Here is a 20,413-nt window from a genome sequence, read left to right as displayed (position 1 = left end):
ACATTCCCAAATATTAAACAAATAATTCACTTAGAATTATTATTTAGTGTTAGAATACACGATACGTTATTATGTATGGTGTTCCAAACAACTGGTTAACAGAAGGAGCTGTAAGAGCTAGAGGGCAGCATAAAAGGGGCTACTTTTGTAATAACTAAAGACATGCTAGCATGCAGCTATCTTAATTTTCTTTCAGTGACTCCCTACCTAACTTTTTCTGAATGTTTTAGAATTCAGCTGTGGCTTCCCATTGCTGGGTGTGTCTGCAAGGCTGACAAATTTGAGATAGATTTCCAGAGAGCTCCTCCAGACATATGTTGAAGGATAGACCATTTGGACTTAATTGCTTATCTTTCAGTGAAATAAGAGGCCTACCAGTGTCTAAGCAAAGAACTGAGAAATACTTTTTCTGCTACAAGTTTCCTTGATCAAGGAGGTCTGCATTGTGACTCACTCCTAATACATTGTTATGAAGTAATACAAAGTTATAAGTTATTCTGAATGCATTTTTCCATTAAGTGAGAGAAGTTTGCAGGGTCCACAATGACCTATGCATGTATTTCTACATAGCATTACATGAAAAGAAGTATCTGGCTAGAACTAAACTGCAGTTCCTGTGGCTTTGGGAATCAAAAGCAAGGCTGTATCTAGCATACTATGGCTGAGACAGAGCTCTGGGCAGCTGTGAGCAGAGAGCCAGAACCCACAGGTGCTCTCCAGAATAACCTGCCCAGCAACCTGGTGCTATCTTCTTTGTGTGAGTAGTTCCTTGCAGAATTCTCAGGACTGTTGTAATTAGAAGGATTAGATAGATGGCAGGCTCCATACTGCACTATGAAGAGCCTGGTATTTTGCTCAGATGTGTATGTGGTGGATAGAGATGGAAATATTACTTGGATGATTAGTTCTGTTTACCCAAATGGATGGATTCTGCTATTGCAAACCAGAAAACACTGTTGACCTAAGAAACAAATAGCAAATTAGGTCATTTTTTTGGAAGTATCATAGACATCTTATGTTCACTTGGTAAATAATGACCTAAAAATCTGCAAGGCTGTTGCTAATAAGAGAATATGATTGAGCAAATAACATTTAGACTGAACAAATTGACAACTTCCTTGGCACCAATATGAAACAAACTATGTTGTTAGTATCTTCACAAAGACTGAGAATAAAACAGAATGCTTTTCAAAAAAACTGAGATAGTTTCAGAGAAGTAGTTGCCATCATGCTATTATCTGTATATGATTACATTACTATAAGTGCTTTATGAGAGAGAAATCAGTAGAACTTTCTGAGTGATATACATGAAGAGCTCTTTAAAGCAACAAACTGTCCAAGGCATTTAGAGTAGCTTTGTACTAATCAGGAGTTTAGGGAAGGTGTTGATATTAATTGTGTTACAGTCTGTTGGGATTCTGGTACCATAAGAGAACGGGAGATGCTTCAAGGTATATGCCATGTGCTCAAACAAATATATTTGAAATAAAACAAAGTCAATGTGAACAACAGAAAAACCTTGATGCAGAGTGCAGTCAGGACTTCAAACAAAGAAAAATAAGACCATGAAGTATTTGGAAAAGAGAAGAGAAGCAGGTTAAAAGTATCAGAGATCTAAATAACTAAAAATTCAAGGAAAGCTATAGATGAAACATTTATTGCTTGAAAAACTCTGGATTTATCTTAATAGTTCTAGAATCAGGAAGATGGCTGTATCTATGATCCTACACCTGAAGTGTAGGAACAGAATTCTTCGTAAATTAAGTATCTCTTCAAAAGCTCCAGAAATTCAGTCATTCTGATATTAGGAAAAGTGCTTCAAATTTAGCAATTCACTAAAAATCTCTGAGAGGGTATCCCATTTGGGTAACATCAGTGATGTCTAAAGCACAAATAAGGAGTGAATAATGAACAATAATGACAATTAATTGGTTAATAATAATAATATTAATAAAAATCAAACTTTGTTATATTATAATGTGTTTATCACTAAAAATAGTGTGAAGATGTCCTTACAATCATAATTTCAGTACCACACACATTATTGTGGGCTAGATTTTAGTCAAGGAGCTGGCTAGCTAGCTGTTGCAGTTTTATTAACAGAAAAAAGATGACTTCTGTCTGAATTTGCTGGACACAAGATTTTTCCCATAATAAGCAACAAACTTACCAAACAAATGTTTTTTCTGTCCACATTTCAAAACCCAAAAGCAGTAAACTTGGAACATAAGTGGAGGAGGGAGGGAGGGAAGGATTGGACGCAACACAACATGAAAAATGAATCTTTGTTCTTTTCTAAAAATAGACTACTTATTTATTTTCTAATTACTGGATATCAAATATCACTATAGCATAAAAGCTGATTTTTCCTAATATTCACATTAAGAAGTAGGTTAATTATATGCCTATTGCCTAAAAGAATAAACTTATAAATGAGCAAGATTTAGCAAGATAACCAAGATCAAGCAGAGCTTCAGGGAAGAAATTTATTTATTTATTATCCTGAAATGAATGCCTATACCTGAAATTTTTAAGCATGATAAACACAGAACAGAAGAGCACCATCTTGTTCTGTGTAAAGAGCAAATCTAGTAGCTTTTTCTGAATCAAGGCTACAAGAAATGAGATGGTATTTTGTAACAGAACCAACCGTAACCTCAAATTTGCAATTGGGAACTAGTACCCATAGTTAATTCATGCAACAAGTCAGTAGATATAAGACCGACAGATAATTATTTCCTCCACTGAAAATAATAGAATTGGATTTTATTAATGCATATATGAATTTGATGGAAAATATACATTTTTTTGCATTTAAAATATATTACTTTGCACACATACTTTCAAGCTTAAAGGGCAGTACAAACTTATAACAATTGACACCAGACTACTAAAAATAATGTCTCTAGTTGGGAAAAACTTTTAACATCAGATATAGATTGGAATGAAACAGTGAAGAGAATTTCAGATTGCTGTTGCCAGTAGGATTGACTATGCCATTGATTTTGATTCTGAAAACATATAAAACAAAAATTCTCAAACAGAATGAATTCTGCTAATACAATTGAGTTGTTAATCTCCAGAGAGACTACACTAAGATATTTAAATCAATAAACAGATGAGAGTACAACAGATTATAAGCATATAGCAGAGGTTTGATAATATTTGTTAATGAGATCAGCTACTGAAGAGGCCTTTCTTTCAGACTTCCTGTAAATACGGATGATCCTGCAAAAAATTTTAAGAGTTTAAGATTTTTATCAATCATCTCTTGCTTTCTTTACAAGCGGCTCATCCCATTAACTTTTAAGAAAAACATTTAATGACTTTGCTGTTCATGTTTCATTGTTTTATGGCCAACTTTCAGTTCTGGCAACTGTAAAAAGTTATCTTCATGTACAGGTGAGAACAGAGAAAGATATGGGGATACACAAACCTTTTCAATAGCCTTTGCAATAAATCAGTCAATTTAAAAGAAATGAGAGAGAAAAGTGATTAATAAAATCTAATCCTCTTGTATCACTTGGCAGTTAGTAGTTTAAGAAATAGCACGCATGATTTCCTCTAACCATATATTAGCAATTTATTACCCTGATTCTGAGAGTAATTATTAAAGTGACATGACAGAATGCATTCCAATTATGGGTAATAATTGGAATGATTTCAAAACAGAGACATTCTGCTCATTAGTTCACTAGCTTAGGCTATTTTGCTGTGATGCATTTTGCATTGAACCTATGACCAAACTTAACTAGTTCTTAAAAGTTAGCACCTGCCCTTCCATAGGGGGGAAAAAAAAAACAGCTTTACATAATATTCTTATAACTTTAAAATTCCTTTAAAATGGTTTTTCAAGGTTACCTAGAAGATGGTTGTTTGAAGAACTTCAGTGAGTTAAATTCTTTCATTGTACTTTTTAATAACTTCCTCCTAATCAAATCCATTCCAATAATACTTTGGGCTTAATGTTTCTTATGGATCACAGGATCATTAAAGTACATAAATAGAATTCTGAAGCATATGTTTCTCTCATAGACTTTCTTATATATGGATTTTTCACACATATACTTTAATAACGATGTTAAGAAATCAACAACATAAATGTGTATTTTTGCTTTTCAAATGTATTGAGTCTTGTCAAGGCTGTGTAAAAAGCACATTAAGAGCCATGAGTGTTGTGAAAAATGTAGAGATAATCCTTTAAATTGTGTAACTCAGAAAAAAAGTACCAAGTCTTTTTTTTTTTTTTTTTGTTATTGAATTTATATTCAAAGGGCATTTAACAGAATTCAAAAGATGGTGTCATATATGAAGAAAAATGGAGAATAACACAGAAAGACGTCTGTTCAAAGGCCATGTAAATCAATGATGCTCCTTCCACTGGCTGTTTAGTGAAACTTAGAGAAGCCTTCAGATGTTAAGGAGAAAATTAACTTACAAGGAGCCAGTTTGATTTTGCTCTAAGTTACAGTTTTGCTGTTGAATTTAGTGAGAAAAAGGTCAGACTTATTTTCTGTGAAAGTTACACTTTGAGAGATCAATCTTTAGCTTGTAGAACTACCTGCAGTGCTGGAATCTTATCTGAAACAGGGGAAATATCCACCCAGTCTTTGCTCGCATCAAAGAGAACCAGAAGAGCAGTGTGTGATTGCCTGCCAGATCACAGAATGTTGTCTGAAGATATTTTCATTGATGAAATAAAATAAAATCAGGCTTTATTCTGAATCTTTCTCCTTCCTGTGACTCTCATCAGCTGTTATGCACCATGTACTTTCAGAAGATGGCAGTTCTTGAGTAACAGTCATATTTTTACCACTCAGTAACCTTGACTTTTACCCTAAGGCACTGGAGTCCAACTTGCAAACATTTGGCTGTTTGATGGGCAGTAGGCATGGTTATTTTTCAAGAAGCAATGTGATAAAAAAAAGAAACAAGTGTTGGCATTAAATGGTGCTCTTGCTGACAGCCTCAATGCTAGTTTTGGTATTGAGTGGGCAAGACAAACATGGTGATCTTTCATTTTATGGTCATATGTTGACATCAGTCAAGTCTGTCAGGGTATAAAAAGACACTAAAAAGTCAAAAAAGCAGTTACTAGATGGATTATGTAATATACAATTGATGTCACTGGTACCTTCGTTTTAGTAGCAGACAGAATGACGCTGTGACCTGTGCTTTCCAAAAGTTTCTTTTGGTCATTACTGATATGAATTCAATTTGTCTAATTACCTGCTTAAAGCTCACAGTCTGACTTTCCCAGAAACACACTGAAGTGGCAATGATACCACAACATAATCTCCATACTTAGACCAGGATAGTGTTTTTGTACACAGATGATGTTTCTCTGTCAGTGCCTGCAGTTTAATGAGTAGTAGCACTTTGCAGGGTTGGTTGTCCCTAGGGTCAGGGCAAAGGGAATAAGGATTAAGTCACTTAACACCTCTCCCGTGTGTTAAAATTTTGGCAGCCCCTGAATCCTAATCAAAACCATTACTCTCACCATTTGATCTGATCAGTGAGATTTTCCCATGAAGGTAGTTGTATGGGTAGCTGCTGCTGGTACAGTTAGCGTATAGAAGCTCAGGAGTACCATACACCATGTCAAACATCATTAGTGTATGCTGTTTGTCTTGCAGCTGTTAAGAATGTGCATGACAATTACAGAAAACATTACTGATGTACTGGGACAAATATAGATTCACAAGTTCATATTCATCTTTCAGTTTTGCTATGTCCCACTTGCGTTCCTCAGGTGATTTGCACAAATAGGCTTCTGCTTCCAGAAATGAAGCAGAAAATGGCTATTCGTTTTTTCTCGCAAAGAAACCTGGATATTATCAATTTCTTCTGGAAAAAAAGTTGAGTCCATATTTCTTACTCAACTGGAAAGATGTCCACCTTACTAACATGTGCTTACTGAAGCAGAACAATCTTATGGTTATAAATATGATTAGACGTGATAAAAAGGGACAAAGGAATTACAATATATATGTGGATATCATGTTATTTGTCATGCTGCAATGAGTAATATAAATCTGGGTATTCCTACAGCTGAAAACAAAGGTCCCTGTGTAATGTACCTGATGGCTGTGCAAACCATCAGGGGAAAGAATCCTGAAATAACTCTATACGTATTGGTTCAAAGAGACATTTGATAGGTTACTGGCTTTTGATATCCTACTTTGGTAAAGGTGGCCCTTCTAAATCTTGTAGGCTATAGAAAGGTTTTATATCATCTTTTATAAGCCTTTGGTGCTCTATAAAAAAAAAAATCAAAAAAGCATCTGCTGTGGTACAAGTTTTGTGAAACTATTCATACATCAGCAATGGAAAGAGTGAGGAAAAGAACCCAAAAGAGAAGGGCTTACCAGGCAGAGAGCGGTCTGTGTGCATTGTAGTGGGACTATAGAGAATTTGAAGGCAGTTGCTACCTTTGAGCACACGCACACAGATGGACATATTCTCCCTTGGGATAAAATGCAGATGCAATACAGAAGAGCCAAGATCTGGAAATGTCTAAGTGTGTTTTAGAGTAATTTTAAGGGGCCTATGCTTTGTCAGGCAAATTTCTGAATATGTGCAAATTAGTCTGTAAGTCATAAGACAGCATTTTTTCATTTGAAAAGTACATTTTTCATAGTCTTGCTCAGTTTAAACTTGTATGTAATTGAATAACCAAATTTGTTTCTGTTACTTCCTGTGTTGAGTGTTTGATTTCGTTAATTTCAAAATAAGATACAAGCAAATTTAGTTGTGACTGGGTTGTTTTTGTCAGACTACTCAAATATTTCCATTTTCTGAATCATTAATTTCAAGACATATACCTATTAAATGTTAAGCATACAGATACAATTCCCTAAAAGGATAACCATCCAGCCTGTGAGTTGAGAGTGTTCCATTATTCCTAGTAGCCTAGTTTTCTACAAAAATCTGCAAAAATTACCAACTTTGCAATTAGTTAATGCTTTTATCATGAAGTTTGCCTTTTTTTTCTGTGTTCTATTGAGCATAGCTAATATACATTAGGCATCACTCAGTATAACCAGTCTTTTTTTTTCTTTACTACTGCCCTTATTTCTGCAGTATGTACGCGTGTCTTTTGACACAAAACCTGACCTCCTTCTGCACCTGATGACCAAAGAGTGGCAGCTTGAGCTCCCAAAACTTCTCATCTCTGTGCATGGGGGACTTCAGAATTTTGAACTTCAGCCAAAGCTCAAGCAAGTCTTTGGGAAAGGCCTCATTAAGGCTGCTATGACAACTGGAGCATGGATATTCACTGGAGGAGTAAACACAGGTAACAGCAACCTTGAAATGAAGTCACAGTGGCATCTATGAAAAAAAAAAAATAGGGTTGATCAGATTAGGTAAACATGGCATGTTTTATTTTATTAGTGCTGATGGTACTATGTGTAAATATGAAAATGCCAAGTTTATACCAGTCTGGTAGCTACCAAGGAATACAAGGTTTACTTAAGCAGGTAAACACACTGGGGAGATGAAAATAAAACCTCCTGTAAGGCAATTATATTAGTAGTGAAGACTTGACAAGATCAACAGTCACCTACAGAGACAGAATACTAACCAGAAGCTCAAGAAGCCAAACTTATATTGCATAAAACAAAAAACATTTGTCCAGAAAAGATATTTCACTTTCTGTTTTAAGACGATCTGAAATGCTAAAGGAAAAAAATGTTGTTGTGATAGAAAACTTTACTGTGAATAAGTATTACTTTTTCCTTTCCTGCAGACCTATATTTTCCTATTACCCCTGGAGCAAGGGAGATAATATTGCCATTTGTATTCAAAGTTAAATACATCTGTAACATACCATATGGGCCTTCTAAGAACCCAAGATAGCAGCTGACTCAACTCTTCTGTGAGACAGCACATCAATTTGGGGAATAATCTGCTAAACCTAGTTCCCTAGATAAATAAATGTTGGGAATTAGCTTCCCAGCTATTCTCCCTGCAAGGAGACAGAGTAGAGAAGAGAGTCAGGAGAAAAACAAAGATTTCTGCTAAAGATAAGTGCAAAAAGTTTTGAGCCAGGACTGATGTACTTGTCAATTCTTGCCATTCTTATTTGCTACAGCAAGACTATAATTTTTACTTCAGGAATCCCACAGAGTGTATCCTCTTACTGTCTATGGAATATGTTGTAATCACTCTATGCATTAGTTTTAATACTCTGGGAATCAAATGCTATGTATTTGAATATGTGTGCTAAATGAAAGTCTTGGGCTATTTAGCTTACTATTTAAAACAATAGTAGGTTTTATAACATCAGCAATATAAATAGAAAAGAAGAGACATAATTTTTGGTCTGTTAGATAAATAAATATCTGTGTTATACACGTATAGGCAACATCCCTCATGACTCTGCAGAACAAGGAAGAAAATCAGGTTAAATTTTTACCACTTTACTGTGGTGATAATTGTGTTATTTGCCCAATACTGTCGTGATGACATTGCAAAGACAGACAAGTTTTTAATTTAAAAACATATTAGAAAACTGTAGAAATTGTACAATCACTGCAGCATACACACCACATAAACACTGGAAATCATCCTACAGAAATTTTATAAGCAAGAACCAAATACAGCATTTGCATTTAGCAAACACATGACTGCATAATACTAATTTTTCAAAGCATCATAGTTGTGAATGCCAAAACAGTGCAAATAAATCAGAAATGTCAACATTGTCACTCTTGAATTTTTTTTCGTGTAATCTAAAGCGACCTACTCAAAACAATTAACTTCAAGTTGTGATATGTTATTATAAAAAGGCATAATTTTGTGTTCTTGAATACCTCCGGTTGCTACTTCTGAATCACGTTGCAGAATACCAGGTTGCTTCAGGTCTAGGTTTTAAAATTACATAGGTGAAAATTAAGTGTTTTATCTCTATGTGACATTGTAAAAAATTAAGATTTTTTCTATCTAGTCAGTTCTGTTCACATTGAATTTTTTACATCAGGTTTCTCTCAAGGAGAAGTGAAAAATCCTGAAAAGCTTCCGTCATGTTGTGAATAAGTGTGCCAGGGATGGTACTTATCTAACTATAAACCTGATTAGTACATAACTTCAACAAGCTGCTCAGAATATTCATCCTATATTGAAAGTTGATTATCTTAAATAGCTGAATTTCTTATACTCTGGCTTATAGTTTAAATTATAGCTGATTCATTAGGAGAGAGTGGTTGCTTCTTTTTCCTTTTAAACCACAGGAAGGAAACGTGCTCAAGGACTTCAATGTTTTGTCTCTTTATTTTTTATATGGTTCATTTAAAGTGCAGATAAGCTTGACTAGAATTTTACCTACTGTGTGACTGTTACATTTACAATCCAGTTATTTTGGAATTCATGGAATCAGAAAAAGAAGCAAATGGAGAGACGGAGTAACAGATAACAACCAGAGCAAATCCAAAGGTCTGCCGCAGTGCGTTTGGAAGCAACAGATAAGCAAATGGATGGACAGATAGATAAATAAACAAATAAATTATTGATATGCGGATCAAACACTGATTTTGTGGAGATGAAGGAGGAATGGATTATGTCCTTTGCACTAGGATACATCTGGAACACTGACAAAGTGCATCAAAAGCATACAAGCAATCTTTTCTTTTTTCATTGTTGTGCTTGCTTCTATGTTTGGGAAGGATACACAGTCTGTTTGCGTGCATGTGCATTTGTGAACACAAGTACAGATAAGCAAGTTACAGTCAGCTCTCATTGTTTCTCTTTTTATTTCTAGGCCTGCGTAAATATTTTTCCTGCTACCTCATTTAATAATTTTGTAGGTTAGATAAAACAAACATATAATATTTCTTTAACAGTTATCAGTGAAAAAATATTCATATCTTCACTGACAAGCATTAAGTTGTCTTCATCCGTTGCATAGGAGATCCCTAGGGTGCTTACCATATCATAACATATAAATCCATACCAAAATGAGCAAAAGTATCATTATTTTTAAATCTCTGTTTTATGCCTTTTCCCCCAGGAGTCATTCGACATGTTGGAGATGCACTGAAAGATCATGCCTCAAAATCCAGAGGGAAGATCTGCACCATTGGTATAGCTCCCTGGGGGATCGTGGAAAATCAAGAAGATCTGATTGGCAAAGATGTAAGTCCTGTGTGGACAGAGATAACCTTGAATATATATAAATTTTGCAGTTATTTTCCTTTTTTCTCCATCCTGAACTTCTTATAGAATTAATGTCTGCAACAACAGAAAATCAGTAGGTACCCAGAGCTTCCACTATAGGTAATAACAATTTTGACATAGCAACAACAAAAATAACGAGGTCAAGAAATAGAAATTTGCAGTACCTTCTAGAACATATATTTTGTTTTAAAATAAATCACAAAGAAAATGTACTAAAGTTTCATCTTTCAATCATTATGCATTGGAAAGCTTGAAGTCGGATCCATTTTGCAGCGGTATTATAATGTATTGGTTATATTCATGCTTACTGACAGTCTCCCATGCAACATATTCCATCCTATTACTTTTTATTACCTCAACTGAGAAAAATCTTATAAATGTTGGCCATGAGATCAAACCTCAGTGAATCATAACACCAGTTACCTTCTAACAGGCCATCTCTCTGTCACTCAGAAAAATTAACTACCTTCATTTGAAGTGGCTTCTGATAAATCAAAAATACTTAGTGTTATCATCATAGAGAAAGGAATAACAGTTAAAAAAAAAGAAGTGAAGCAAACATTTTTAGGTAAAGTCTTCCATGAGTGCAGCCATGATTGCATCATTGGAGCTACAATTAGAGAGTTATCACCAGTAACAAGAACAGTACTAAAATATATCTATGGTGGACAAAATAGAATTTTTTCCTTTGAGCTCTGTGACCCCTGATATTTCCATTAAAAGGTTGATTGGTGGAATAACGCAACACTGAGGCATCTTGAGTGTTACTGCTTTCTATTAGACATGTAAGCTTTATGCTTACTAATATTGCATTTCGTCTTCAATTTTATAATCTCGTAGGCTACATTATAAAACTCTTCATAGATCACTGAATTGTCTGCAAGCTTTTTGCACTCATTAACCTCAAAACTCCACATGACTCATTTTGAGGTAGGCTACTTGTTACTAAATCTTCTTAGTGATTAGTTGTTGCAAAAAATAACCTTTCCTTCATAACACTTTCCGTCCTTTTCTCTATAATTTCCAGTTACTAAACCCTCAAAGAATTTTCAGTGTATGCAGTTTCTTTTGAAACACTTGGTGAGCAAGTGTTTTGAAAATCAAAGTGCACTGTATTGACTGGCTCATTAGAGGTGAATGCTGTGAAATGAACCAAGAAGAGGGAATATAAATTACCACAGGAATATAAAATGAACTGTCATTAAGCAAAACACACAAGGCACAAAAGATTGCATGGGGGAAAAAAACTGTCAGGCAATAGTGAAATGCCTGTTGAACTTCAGCATCAACATGGCTTTATGCCTATATGCTCTATGTCTGGTTAAATTATGATCAAAACTGGGGTGTTGTCAAAGCATACCCTCACAGCTTGGAACAGCATCAGATACAGAAAATAATCATGGAATATTAGTGGAGAGGAGGAGTTTATTTCTGCCAGTGCACATGCCCCACTACATGCTGCCTCTCCATGCTTTGTGGCACAACAGGTTTGATCAGCAGAGCTGTGCTTCTGCTAATTCTCCAACACTTTTCTGGCCTGTGTCATGACTGAAGTCATAGCTGAGAAGTTTTGTTACATTTACCAGCCAAATCAGTCACCTCTTGGGTAGCCAAAGGGTTCTCTTCAGACTCATGAAGATAAATGGGCAAGTAAATTAAGCAAAATATTACTGTTGTTTGTTATTTGTTATTTTGACAGCTAAAAGTCCCAGAGGAGACTAATCTTACTCTGATATGGTAAAAGCAAAACAGTAGAAAATGGTGCCTAGCTTAACACACTTAGATTCTAATTTAAAAACAAAGCACTCAAAAGAAAGTTAGACTGTTGATTTATTTCCAATTTTCTAATACAAAAGCTGAGAAAGTAATGTTGCTTGCTAATCTTGTGGAATCTATTACAGCCATTTTTCCCTTTACACATGGAGCCATTTTTCCATCTAAAGAAACGCAGTCTGTGAGTCTCTGTAGTGTGCATGTCACTGAGTCTTCCTTTGCAGAGTCTGTTCAGCCCTTTAATTGCTCATCACCACAGTAGGAACAGTGTCTGGATTAGGAGTGCTTTGATTTCATTACTTGCTGTTTGCTCTGTGAAGTCAACTAAGTCTCATTTTTTAGTCCAGAGAAGCTATTATTTCAGTTTCAAATCAATATATGCTTTTACTGTTTAACTTAGTGAAGAAAAAAACTTCCCCAGCAATATGATATGTCACTGATCTTTAGCAGTGCTTTAGTATATGACCTCAAGTAGAATGCCTTGGATTAGTGATTAAAGGTTTGAAAACAAAAAGCCTTTTTCTTATTGATTTCATTAAAAGGTAAAATTGATCTCCTGTGCTGCCATGCCAAATCACTCCAAAACCTGTTACCCACTCTTCCATGCCTGCTATAAGAATCTCTTCATGTGTAGATTCAGCAGGTTAACGTAAGAAGAAATTCCTAATTTTTCTACCTTTTTTTATGCATTTCATTTGTGAGTTATGAGTTTCTCTTCCCATATTTCTCCTCTGATATTTGAATATCAGAGGAGATATATTTGAATATCAGCAGTGAGTGCATGGCACAAAATGAAACTCACCAGAGGTTCTGGAGAAGGTAGAATACTTATAATTTTTATCAAAGGCTCTACTCAGTAAAGAGAAAGTATCTGTGGTCAGCTGAAATCTCTGCAGCAGAGCACACAATGCAAAATACAAGCCTTCTCTTTAAACTTGTAGCATAAATAAGTAACAGTACTGTATTTAAGCAAAAATGTATTAACAGAAAGAAAAATACTTTCACACAGCAGATTACTACGTATGTACATAACACTCTACCAAATATTACCATATATATATATATATACAACCATTTTCATGTTCCAAAATAAATTATACTTTTTACTCTTTAGAATTCAGATGCTTACAATGGCATCATTGTCACTAGTAGATATTCTTTATGGACTTGTTCAGAACATTAAGGGAAAAAAAAGCACAAAATAAAAAGTACACAAGTGAGTATTCTGTTACTTGAAGTCTACTCTCTTGTACAGTTGACATCATAAAAATGAAAAGTAAAAATGGTCTCCTTTCATATAAGGCCTATATTGGACCTATATTTGGTTGAATCCAACCTTACGTATTTATCTTGCTAAAAAATAGAACCTGACTTTCTCAGTCTGTGTCTAGAATTATTAAAAACTGTACTTTCATAACCACCATTTTTTATATCAGCACAGATGTTGGATTTTATAACTTTAACTGGATGTGAAAGCATGTCATCAACAAAGTCTTCTGTAGAGTGCTCAAACAGTATAGCAGATCTCAGTAGTCCTGCTCTACTTGCTAATATTTTAAGTTTTTCAGCATTCATTTGGATGGTGGAATAGAGAGGATATTTCAAAGCTGGAAGGTTGTGTGCACTTTGGAAGGCTGCATCACAACAGTGTCTGAAGTCAAGTGTTATGAACTTCTCAAAATCACTGGGACAATAAATTAACTGACTGGGCAGCTTATTCAGGAAAGACAAAGACTACTTACTGTAGTGTATCACCAGGAAATTACTGAAAGTTTAAAACTTAATTATTGAAAGTTACAGCCTAATAACAGAACGCTTTTTCAGAATTATGTTGGAATTTACAGATGAGATTGCCATACAACATACAGAGTCACTTATTTGTATAACAATGGACATGGGTAAGGCATGTCTGTAGTTATATGACAAGTTTAGCGCAAACTGGAAATGAAGAAAATGTGTCTGATGTGGAAAACTTACAGACCTGGGATTCTTTACTAGGTATTTAAGCCAGACTGACTGAGAAAGACTTACTTTCACCATCACACCAGGTTCTGCTCACTCCTTTCTAACTGATCTCGTCTGTAAATACCCCATTATAAATAACTTCAGCTGAGTACCACTGTGCCAGAACCAAGTGCCTTTCATTTTCAGAATAACACCATCTTCCTTGAGATGACTAAAGGTTATCTAAATCAGAAAAAAATATTCATTTATGCATTAAAGAGGTTACATGTTTTCATTTTTACTTAGTACGTCTGCAAAATAATGTTAGACTACAGCATGAAACTCTTTTAAACAGCATGAGACTTCCTTTTCGCTTTCACACATCTCTGTTTTATACTGTAAGGAAGATTCATCTTTGCTTTAACTACTCTGCAGATTTCAGAATAACAGTGAAAGTTACAAATTTTAGGCAAGATCTGACTTACTTTGGTAGATAATTTTTCTATTTTTAAAGAAATACATTACTTGTAGTTAAATAGAATTCTGGAAAAAGATTATAGGTAACCATCAGTAGTTTACAAATTCATTTCACTATGACTTTTGTCTTGTGTCAAAGCATCAGAGTCTCTTTCTCATGTCAGGTTTGAGCCAGAAGATAATTACCCTAAGGAAAAGTGTAGGGAAGGGAGATTCAGCTCTCGTTGCAAACTACAGTGAGAGAAGCATGCCTGAGGCAAAGCTGGGGACAGTAATATTTGTAGCATATACAGAGGCTTTGGACAAGGATTCTCCTGGGATCCTTTAAATTAAACCAAGAACTGTTCTGTTCCCTGGAGTACCCCAGAACAGTGGGGCATCACAAAAAGCATAATTTGAACAACTCTTGCTCAGTCTTTCAGAAGCAAAGTTTGCATCTTTCTTTCTCCTTGCACCGTTATACTGAACATACTGAGTTTGTTGTAAATGCCTTATCTGCATCTAGATTTGTGTGTTGGATTGCATGACACATGCATGCTTCGACACTGATGGAGAAATGTGTTAGGAGGTGTGGTACAGGCCAAGACACAAGCAGGGGAGTCTTTTACTGCATCAGGTTACCAGTCAATATCAGTGACTCCCCTTGTCCCCCACTTTGGGCCCCCCAGCACCTGATTCATTTCTCTTCCGCCACTAATTACTGTATTACATTTTTTGTCATTGTCCCTTTTGATATACCTGAAGGCACTGTCTCTATGCTCAGTATCATGTGCCTGTGGGAAATGTAAAAGAAGTGTACTAGTGCTTTTATTCCAAGCTTATTGTCTCCTCAGGAGGCAGAGACAAGCACTGCAGTTGGTCCACCTCCTCAACTATTGACAGCACAGGGAATGAGTCCTCACCTTGAGCAGTGTGGCTATTGCATCACAGCATGCTGCTCTCACAGTTGTTATCCTGTTCTTAGAAGGGTTGTCTTGAGCATAAACGCTTCCTTTAACTCTGCAGAAAAATTGCCAGGGGACATTATTCCCACCTCTTCATGTGGAAAGAGGATGAAAATTATTCTCTCTTCTCAGACTGCAAAGAGGATGAGAAGAGATTAAAGTTAAACTTTTTCCAGCCTTTTATCTTGCCTGTAAAATGGAAGAGATTTGAAAGAACAAACGTATGGGAACTGCAAGAGTGAGAAACTGAAAGTCTGCTGAGTGCTTCAGTAAAGTGGTTTACCTCAAAGCTTAAGATTTTGTTGCCTTCCTGAGGATTTTACTTATCCTTTAATCATGATCACGTGGTTTGTGAACTTCAGTACTAAAAAAGGATTTTCAGCTATTCAACTATACATGCTGTGAACAGATCAATTGAAAATAATTGTATTCTTGTTTTCCAATGAATAGATTTTATAAATAAGATTCACCTTGCAGTTAATCATCAAACACAAAGCCAAAGCAAAACCTTCTACTCTGCCCTCAAGGAGCATTACTAAGTCAGTATGTGGAGTCTTTGGTGCTGCAGCTCATTAGAAAATCAAGTCAAGCTATACTGTATAAAATCTTGAGCCATAGCTCTTGGGGAAAAAACACAGCTCTTCAGTAAAACTATATTCATAGCAGCTGACTGTCCTTAGTGTGATTGAAACATAAACTGGCAACTCAAGTCGTTCCTCTTCTGCCAGATCTTGCTGCCTTGTCCCTCCGTTTTGAGAGAGCAGGTATCAACTGCTTAGCATGTAATTGTTTCAGCTAGATTTTGTTTGTGTGAGAAAGAACCTTTGGTTCATCTTTCTGATGGTAGCATGTGAGACATGGTTTTTGTGTGTAGAAGTTAGTTAACAAGCATCTTCTAACAGCATACTGATAGATGTTAAGCTGTACTGCCTTGTAGAATAAATGCTTTATGAATGGGATACCAAAAGAAAAAGTACAAAAGAAACACCTGTTCCCGCAGCCTTAGAGCACACAGCCTTGCTGCTGCCCTCTTGTCTTCTCAGAGCCTTTTCAGGACAGATAGCTTAGTAAGTATTTTGAGTGCAACAGTTTTGGATATATCTGTCTATTTCCCCTTGCCATGAATGAGTTGACCAATGTGCTGCAACAAATCCCAAGTGAAACAGACAGAAAGGTATCTCTGACCAAAGAATATCTAATACATGATCTTTATAAAGAATTATTTCTCAATTAGATAACTCTTTTGAACAACAAAATGGGATCTAATCTTATAAAAAATAGTAAGTTAATTTATTTCTGTCTGCAAGTAGTCTCTTCTCAAAATATGATAAAATAGTTTTGTACATTGAATAGGATAAGATTTTTTTAGATTTCCCTAAAGTACAATGCTAGAGTTTGAAGAAAATATCTTGCAGAAGAAGCATAGAAGAGATAAGTTTTATAACATGTCAGGTCAGCATTTCTTTAGCCAGGGCTTCATGTTACAGATTGCAAGGAATTTTGTCTTTCAAAATGGAGACATGTAAAAACTGTGGAGAAATGTATTTCTATCAAATGTCTTTGACTGATCAGCCATAAGCCCTCTACACAACGGCAATTCTTAAGTCACATTAGTGCATCCTTATACATGTCACTGAAAATCCACGAAGGTAGCTGAAAACCAAACATAGACCAGCTTTGTTCTGACTGGAAGCCATACATAGGATAGAATTGCAGCAATTTAATCTGCTTATCTACAAAAAAGCTTCTTCTGACACAAATTAATCAAAGGAAGTGTTGCAGATTCTCCATTGAATCAAAACTTTATGAAGTTACTGTCAATGCAGTTAACTGTCTTGTCATGAGCTGTCTTTTTTTTTTCCACAAAGAAATTGAAGATATGGTGTAATGTCATGTCTACACCTCTCTTAAGAGTGGCACTCACCTATTCTGGAGTGTCTGTGAACGGCTTCCAGTGCTGGTGGCTCTCAGTGACCTATAACAGAGACATAGTACTTCTGGGACCTATGAAGAAAGAATCAAAGACCTCAACTGGAAGACAAGAAGACTAATGGAAGCACTATTGAAAAGCAGGAGCAAAGAGCGTGTACATCATGTGTATGTTCATAGGGACCTTTGGAATTCATTAGCTGGACTTGCTTCCAGAACAGTGTCCACTGATACCAGTGAAACAGATTACAGTGGGAAACTCTCTAAGCAGTGTCTACATCTAAAAGGTCATCATTTGCCACTGTAAGTGTGGAAAGGTTTAAGTGCAAATGTTATTTTCTGTTTTGCAGAAAGAAGACTGCAGTGTTCAAGTACAAAAATTCAGTGGTCTTTCACAAACAATTTTGTTTTTATCATCTTGTCAACTAGCGTGTGATAACTCCTACAATTCAGAGACCTTTTCTGTTTAGTACTGTTTTTCACTCTGTCTCCAAATTGCAGGTGGTCCGACCATACCAGACAATGTCCAATCCCATGAGTAAATTGACAGTACTCAACAGTATGCATTCACATTTCATTTTGGCTGACAATGGCACTACTGGCAAATATGGAGCAGAGGTGAAACTTCGTAGACAGCTGGAAAAGCACATTTCACTTCAGAAGATAAATACACGTGAGTAACATTTTCTTTATACTGTTTTATAATTACAATTACATAAAAAAATAATTAGAAATAGGCAGTAATTTATGTATATTTCAGGGAGCACTATCTACTAGCTAATGTGATGGATGAGCAAGTAATGATGAACAAAGCTAATACAATTTGATTTTGGAGTAGTGTATGCAAGATTGCAGCACAAAAATATAAATGAATTTGTTTTTGATAAGTTTCAAACAGTATTTGACAAAACTCTTCTGATTTGACTTAAATGGTTGGTAACCCCCATCTCCTCAAAACTATATGCAATTCTGGTCCCTTCATTTCATAATCACTGAATCATAGAGTCATTATGGTTGGAAAAGACCACTGAGGCGATCCAGTAAAGATAGAGAGAAGAGTGACAAAAAGAGCTTTTTGTGACAAAATCTTTGAAATTTGGAATGTCTGTAGATGAACAGACGTATAAAATTCTGTGGTACACAGAAAAGTTGAAGGAGAAATGACTGTACAACTCAAGTAGGCCCAGAGTCATCAATATTTAGAGCCAGAGAGTGTTACCCTGTAAAGTTGTGAAGTGTTACTCCGTGTTTGCACTATATTTACTACTCTTAGACAGCTGTCATTGACTACAGCCAGAGACAGAATATAAGACCAGGTGATCCTGTAAATAAATAAAATATAATGTCTCAATATTGATATTATTCTTTCTGTAATGTTACAAAAGCTTAATTTAGATGTGACATTTACTTCTTTTAGGATGTTTTTATTTTTGTTATAATTATTTCCTTCTACTTAGTACAAACTTAGTGCTAGCAAAAGAGAAAAGGATCAGTTCTGTAAATTGAAGTTAGTACTTACTTAGGGAGTAAATCTTCAGCTCCACAGTTGACAGGTAGAATTCTTTCTGTCTTAGAATTATGGAGTCATTTAGGTTGGAAAAGACCTTCAGTCCAGGCAAGCAGCATTGTACCTGCATAAAGTACCTTTAGGAATGAAAACAGAACTCATTTTTCGAAAGTGGCACTATAACAGTTTTTTTTCAAAACTCTCCATAAACGTGCAATTTTGAGGCTAAAAAAGGTGATATTTTTTGTAAAACAAATACTTGAAATTGGAACAAGATTAGGAAACACATCTAATTACTCAGGTATCAGAGGATAATGAATTATAGGCGGGCACGACATGATGCACAAAAACTAGCATTTCAGCAGGGCTTGATAAAGCTTTCTGTATCATGAATGCAAACTCTGCTTAAACTAAAATATTGTTCTACTTAGATTTTTTAACGCCACTGTGTGAATCGATTGGAGGCAGCAGTAAATCAAAATGAAAGCAGTCCAGGCTTTTTAGTTTTATGATATCAGTGTAAAATTTCTTTTTCTCAGTAGTTTGTGAGTATGCTCAAGTGTGTATGTTTTCTAAGTTGTGTCTTTGTGAGTTCTTAGCAGATGGAGATAGTGTGATCTAAGCCTAGGCTAACAGGAGATTCATACTTGAAAATGGTATATATGACGTTGTAAAACTGTAGGAAAATGGACTATAAATGGGACATTTATAAGAAAATTGTCAGCATATGTGGTTCACAGCATAATTTTTTTGTTGTTGAGAGAAGCTTCATATTAAAAAAATAAATCTCTTCAGAGATTTAACTTAATTCAGACTTACGCGAAACATTTATCTACTGAAAAGTGGCTAAACTCCAAATCTTGTTAGCACTCTTGACCTCATCCAAAACCTACAACAAAGGAAGGCTTTCTCATTTCTGATTTCTCTTTGCAACCCCCCCTTCCCCATTGGGTCCCATGCCCAAGAGTATGTGTGTTCCTCTTCTTTTGCCTTTTCCCATGCGACAGACTGACTCTAGCATTTAACCTCTTCCTGCCAAATCACTCTCTTGTAAATACAAAAATACTCAGATCTCAACAATTCTTCAAAATCAGAAAAATGAAAGAACTGCAGACAAAGAGGATTGCAGGTGATATTTGTACAGCTTGTCTCTGTGACATTCAGAATTTTTATGTTTTCTATTATGAATGACATTATAGCTTCAGCAAGCAAAATTACTAGCACGGCAAGGATTAGGAAGTTCTTTGTTTATGCCTTGTTTCACTTTCTTCTCTTTTTAAAGGAGGTGATTTAGTGCTGTTTTGCCTCTAGTTAATGGAAAGGTGACCATATGGATGAGAGAAGGACCACCTGTCCTCTTAGGTCAGCCAAACAGATGGTCACTTTTTGATGCCCTTCCTTACCCTTGGTTCTAGCAGAGCAGAAGAGGTTCTTGGTCTCGTGTGTGCAGGGTCAATGCTGCAATGGGATATTTATCTGAACAGGATTGTGTCTGTGCATACATGCCCTTGTTTGCTGTTTTACAGTGGTAAGCATTAAAATGGAGTTAAAACACTGGCAGCGTCAAACTTTTGTTCTCTGGCTGGGAAAGTATAATTATTCATTAATGATCATAAATAGATAGATGATAGATAGATAGATAGATAGATAGATAGATAGATAG

At 35.5% G+C, this 20,413-nt stretch overlaps 1 protein-coding gene across 1 annotated transcript in view; it reads left to right on the top strand.

Moving 5' to 3' along the window:
* Positions 1–20,413, top strand: part of TRPM3 (transient receptor potential cation channel subfamily M member 3) — a 236,995-nt gene that overhangs the window by 138,379 nt on the left and 78,203 nt on the right. The window contains exons 6-8 of the mRNA XM_010725728.3: positions 7,084–7,297; positions 10,010–10,134; positions 17,745–17,916. Of these exons, the coding sequence (XP_010724030.3) occupies positions 7,084–7,297; positions 10,010–10,134; positions 17,745–17,916 (511 nt within the window). The remainder of the gene's footprint in view (positions 1–7,083; positions 7,298–10,009; positions 10,135–17,744; positions 17,917–20,413) is intronic.

The sequence above is a fragment of the Meleagris gallopavo genome, chromosome Z (assembly GCF_000146605.3).
Source record: "Meleagris gallopavo isolate NT-WF06-2002-E0010 breed Aviagen turkey brand Nicholas breeding stock chromosome Z, Turkey_5.1, whole genome shotgun sequence".
NCBI lineage: Eukaryota > Metazoa > Chordata > Aves > Galliformes > Phasianidae > Meleagris > Meleagris gallopavo.
This window is presented reverse-complemented; position numbering and strand designations above follow the sequence as displayed.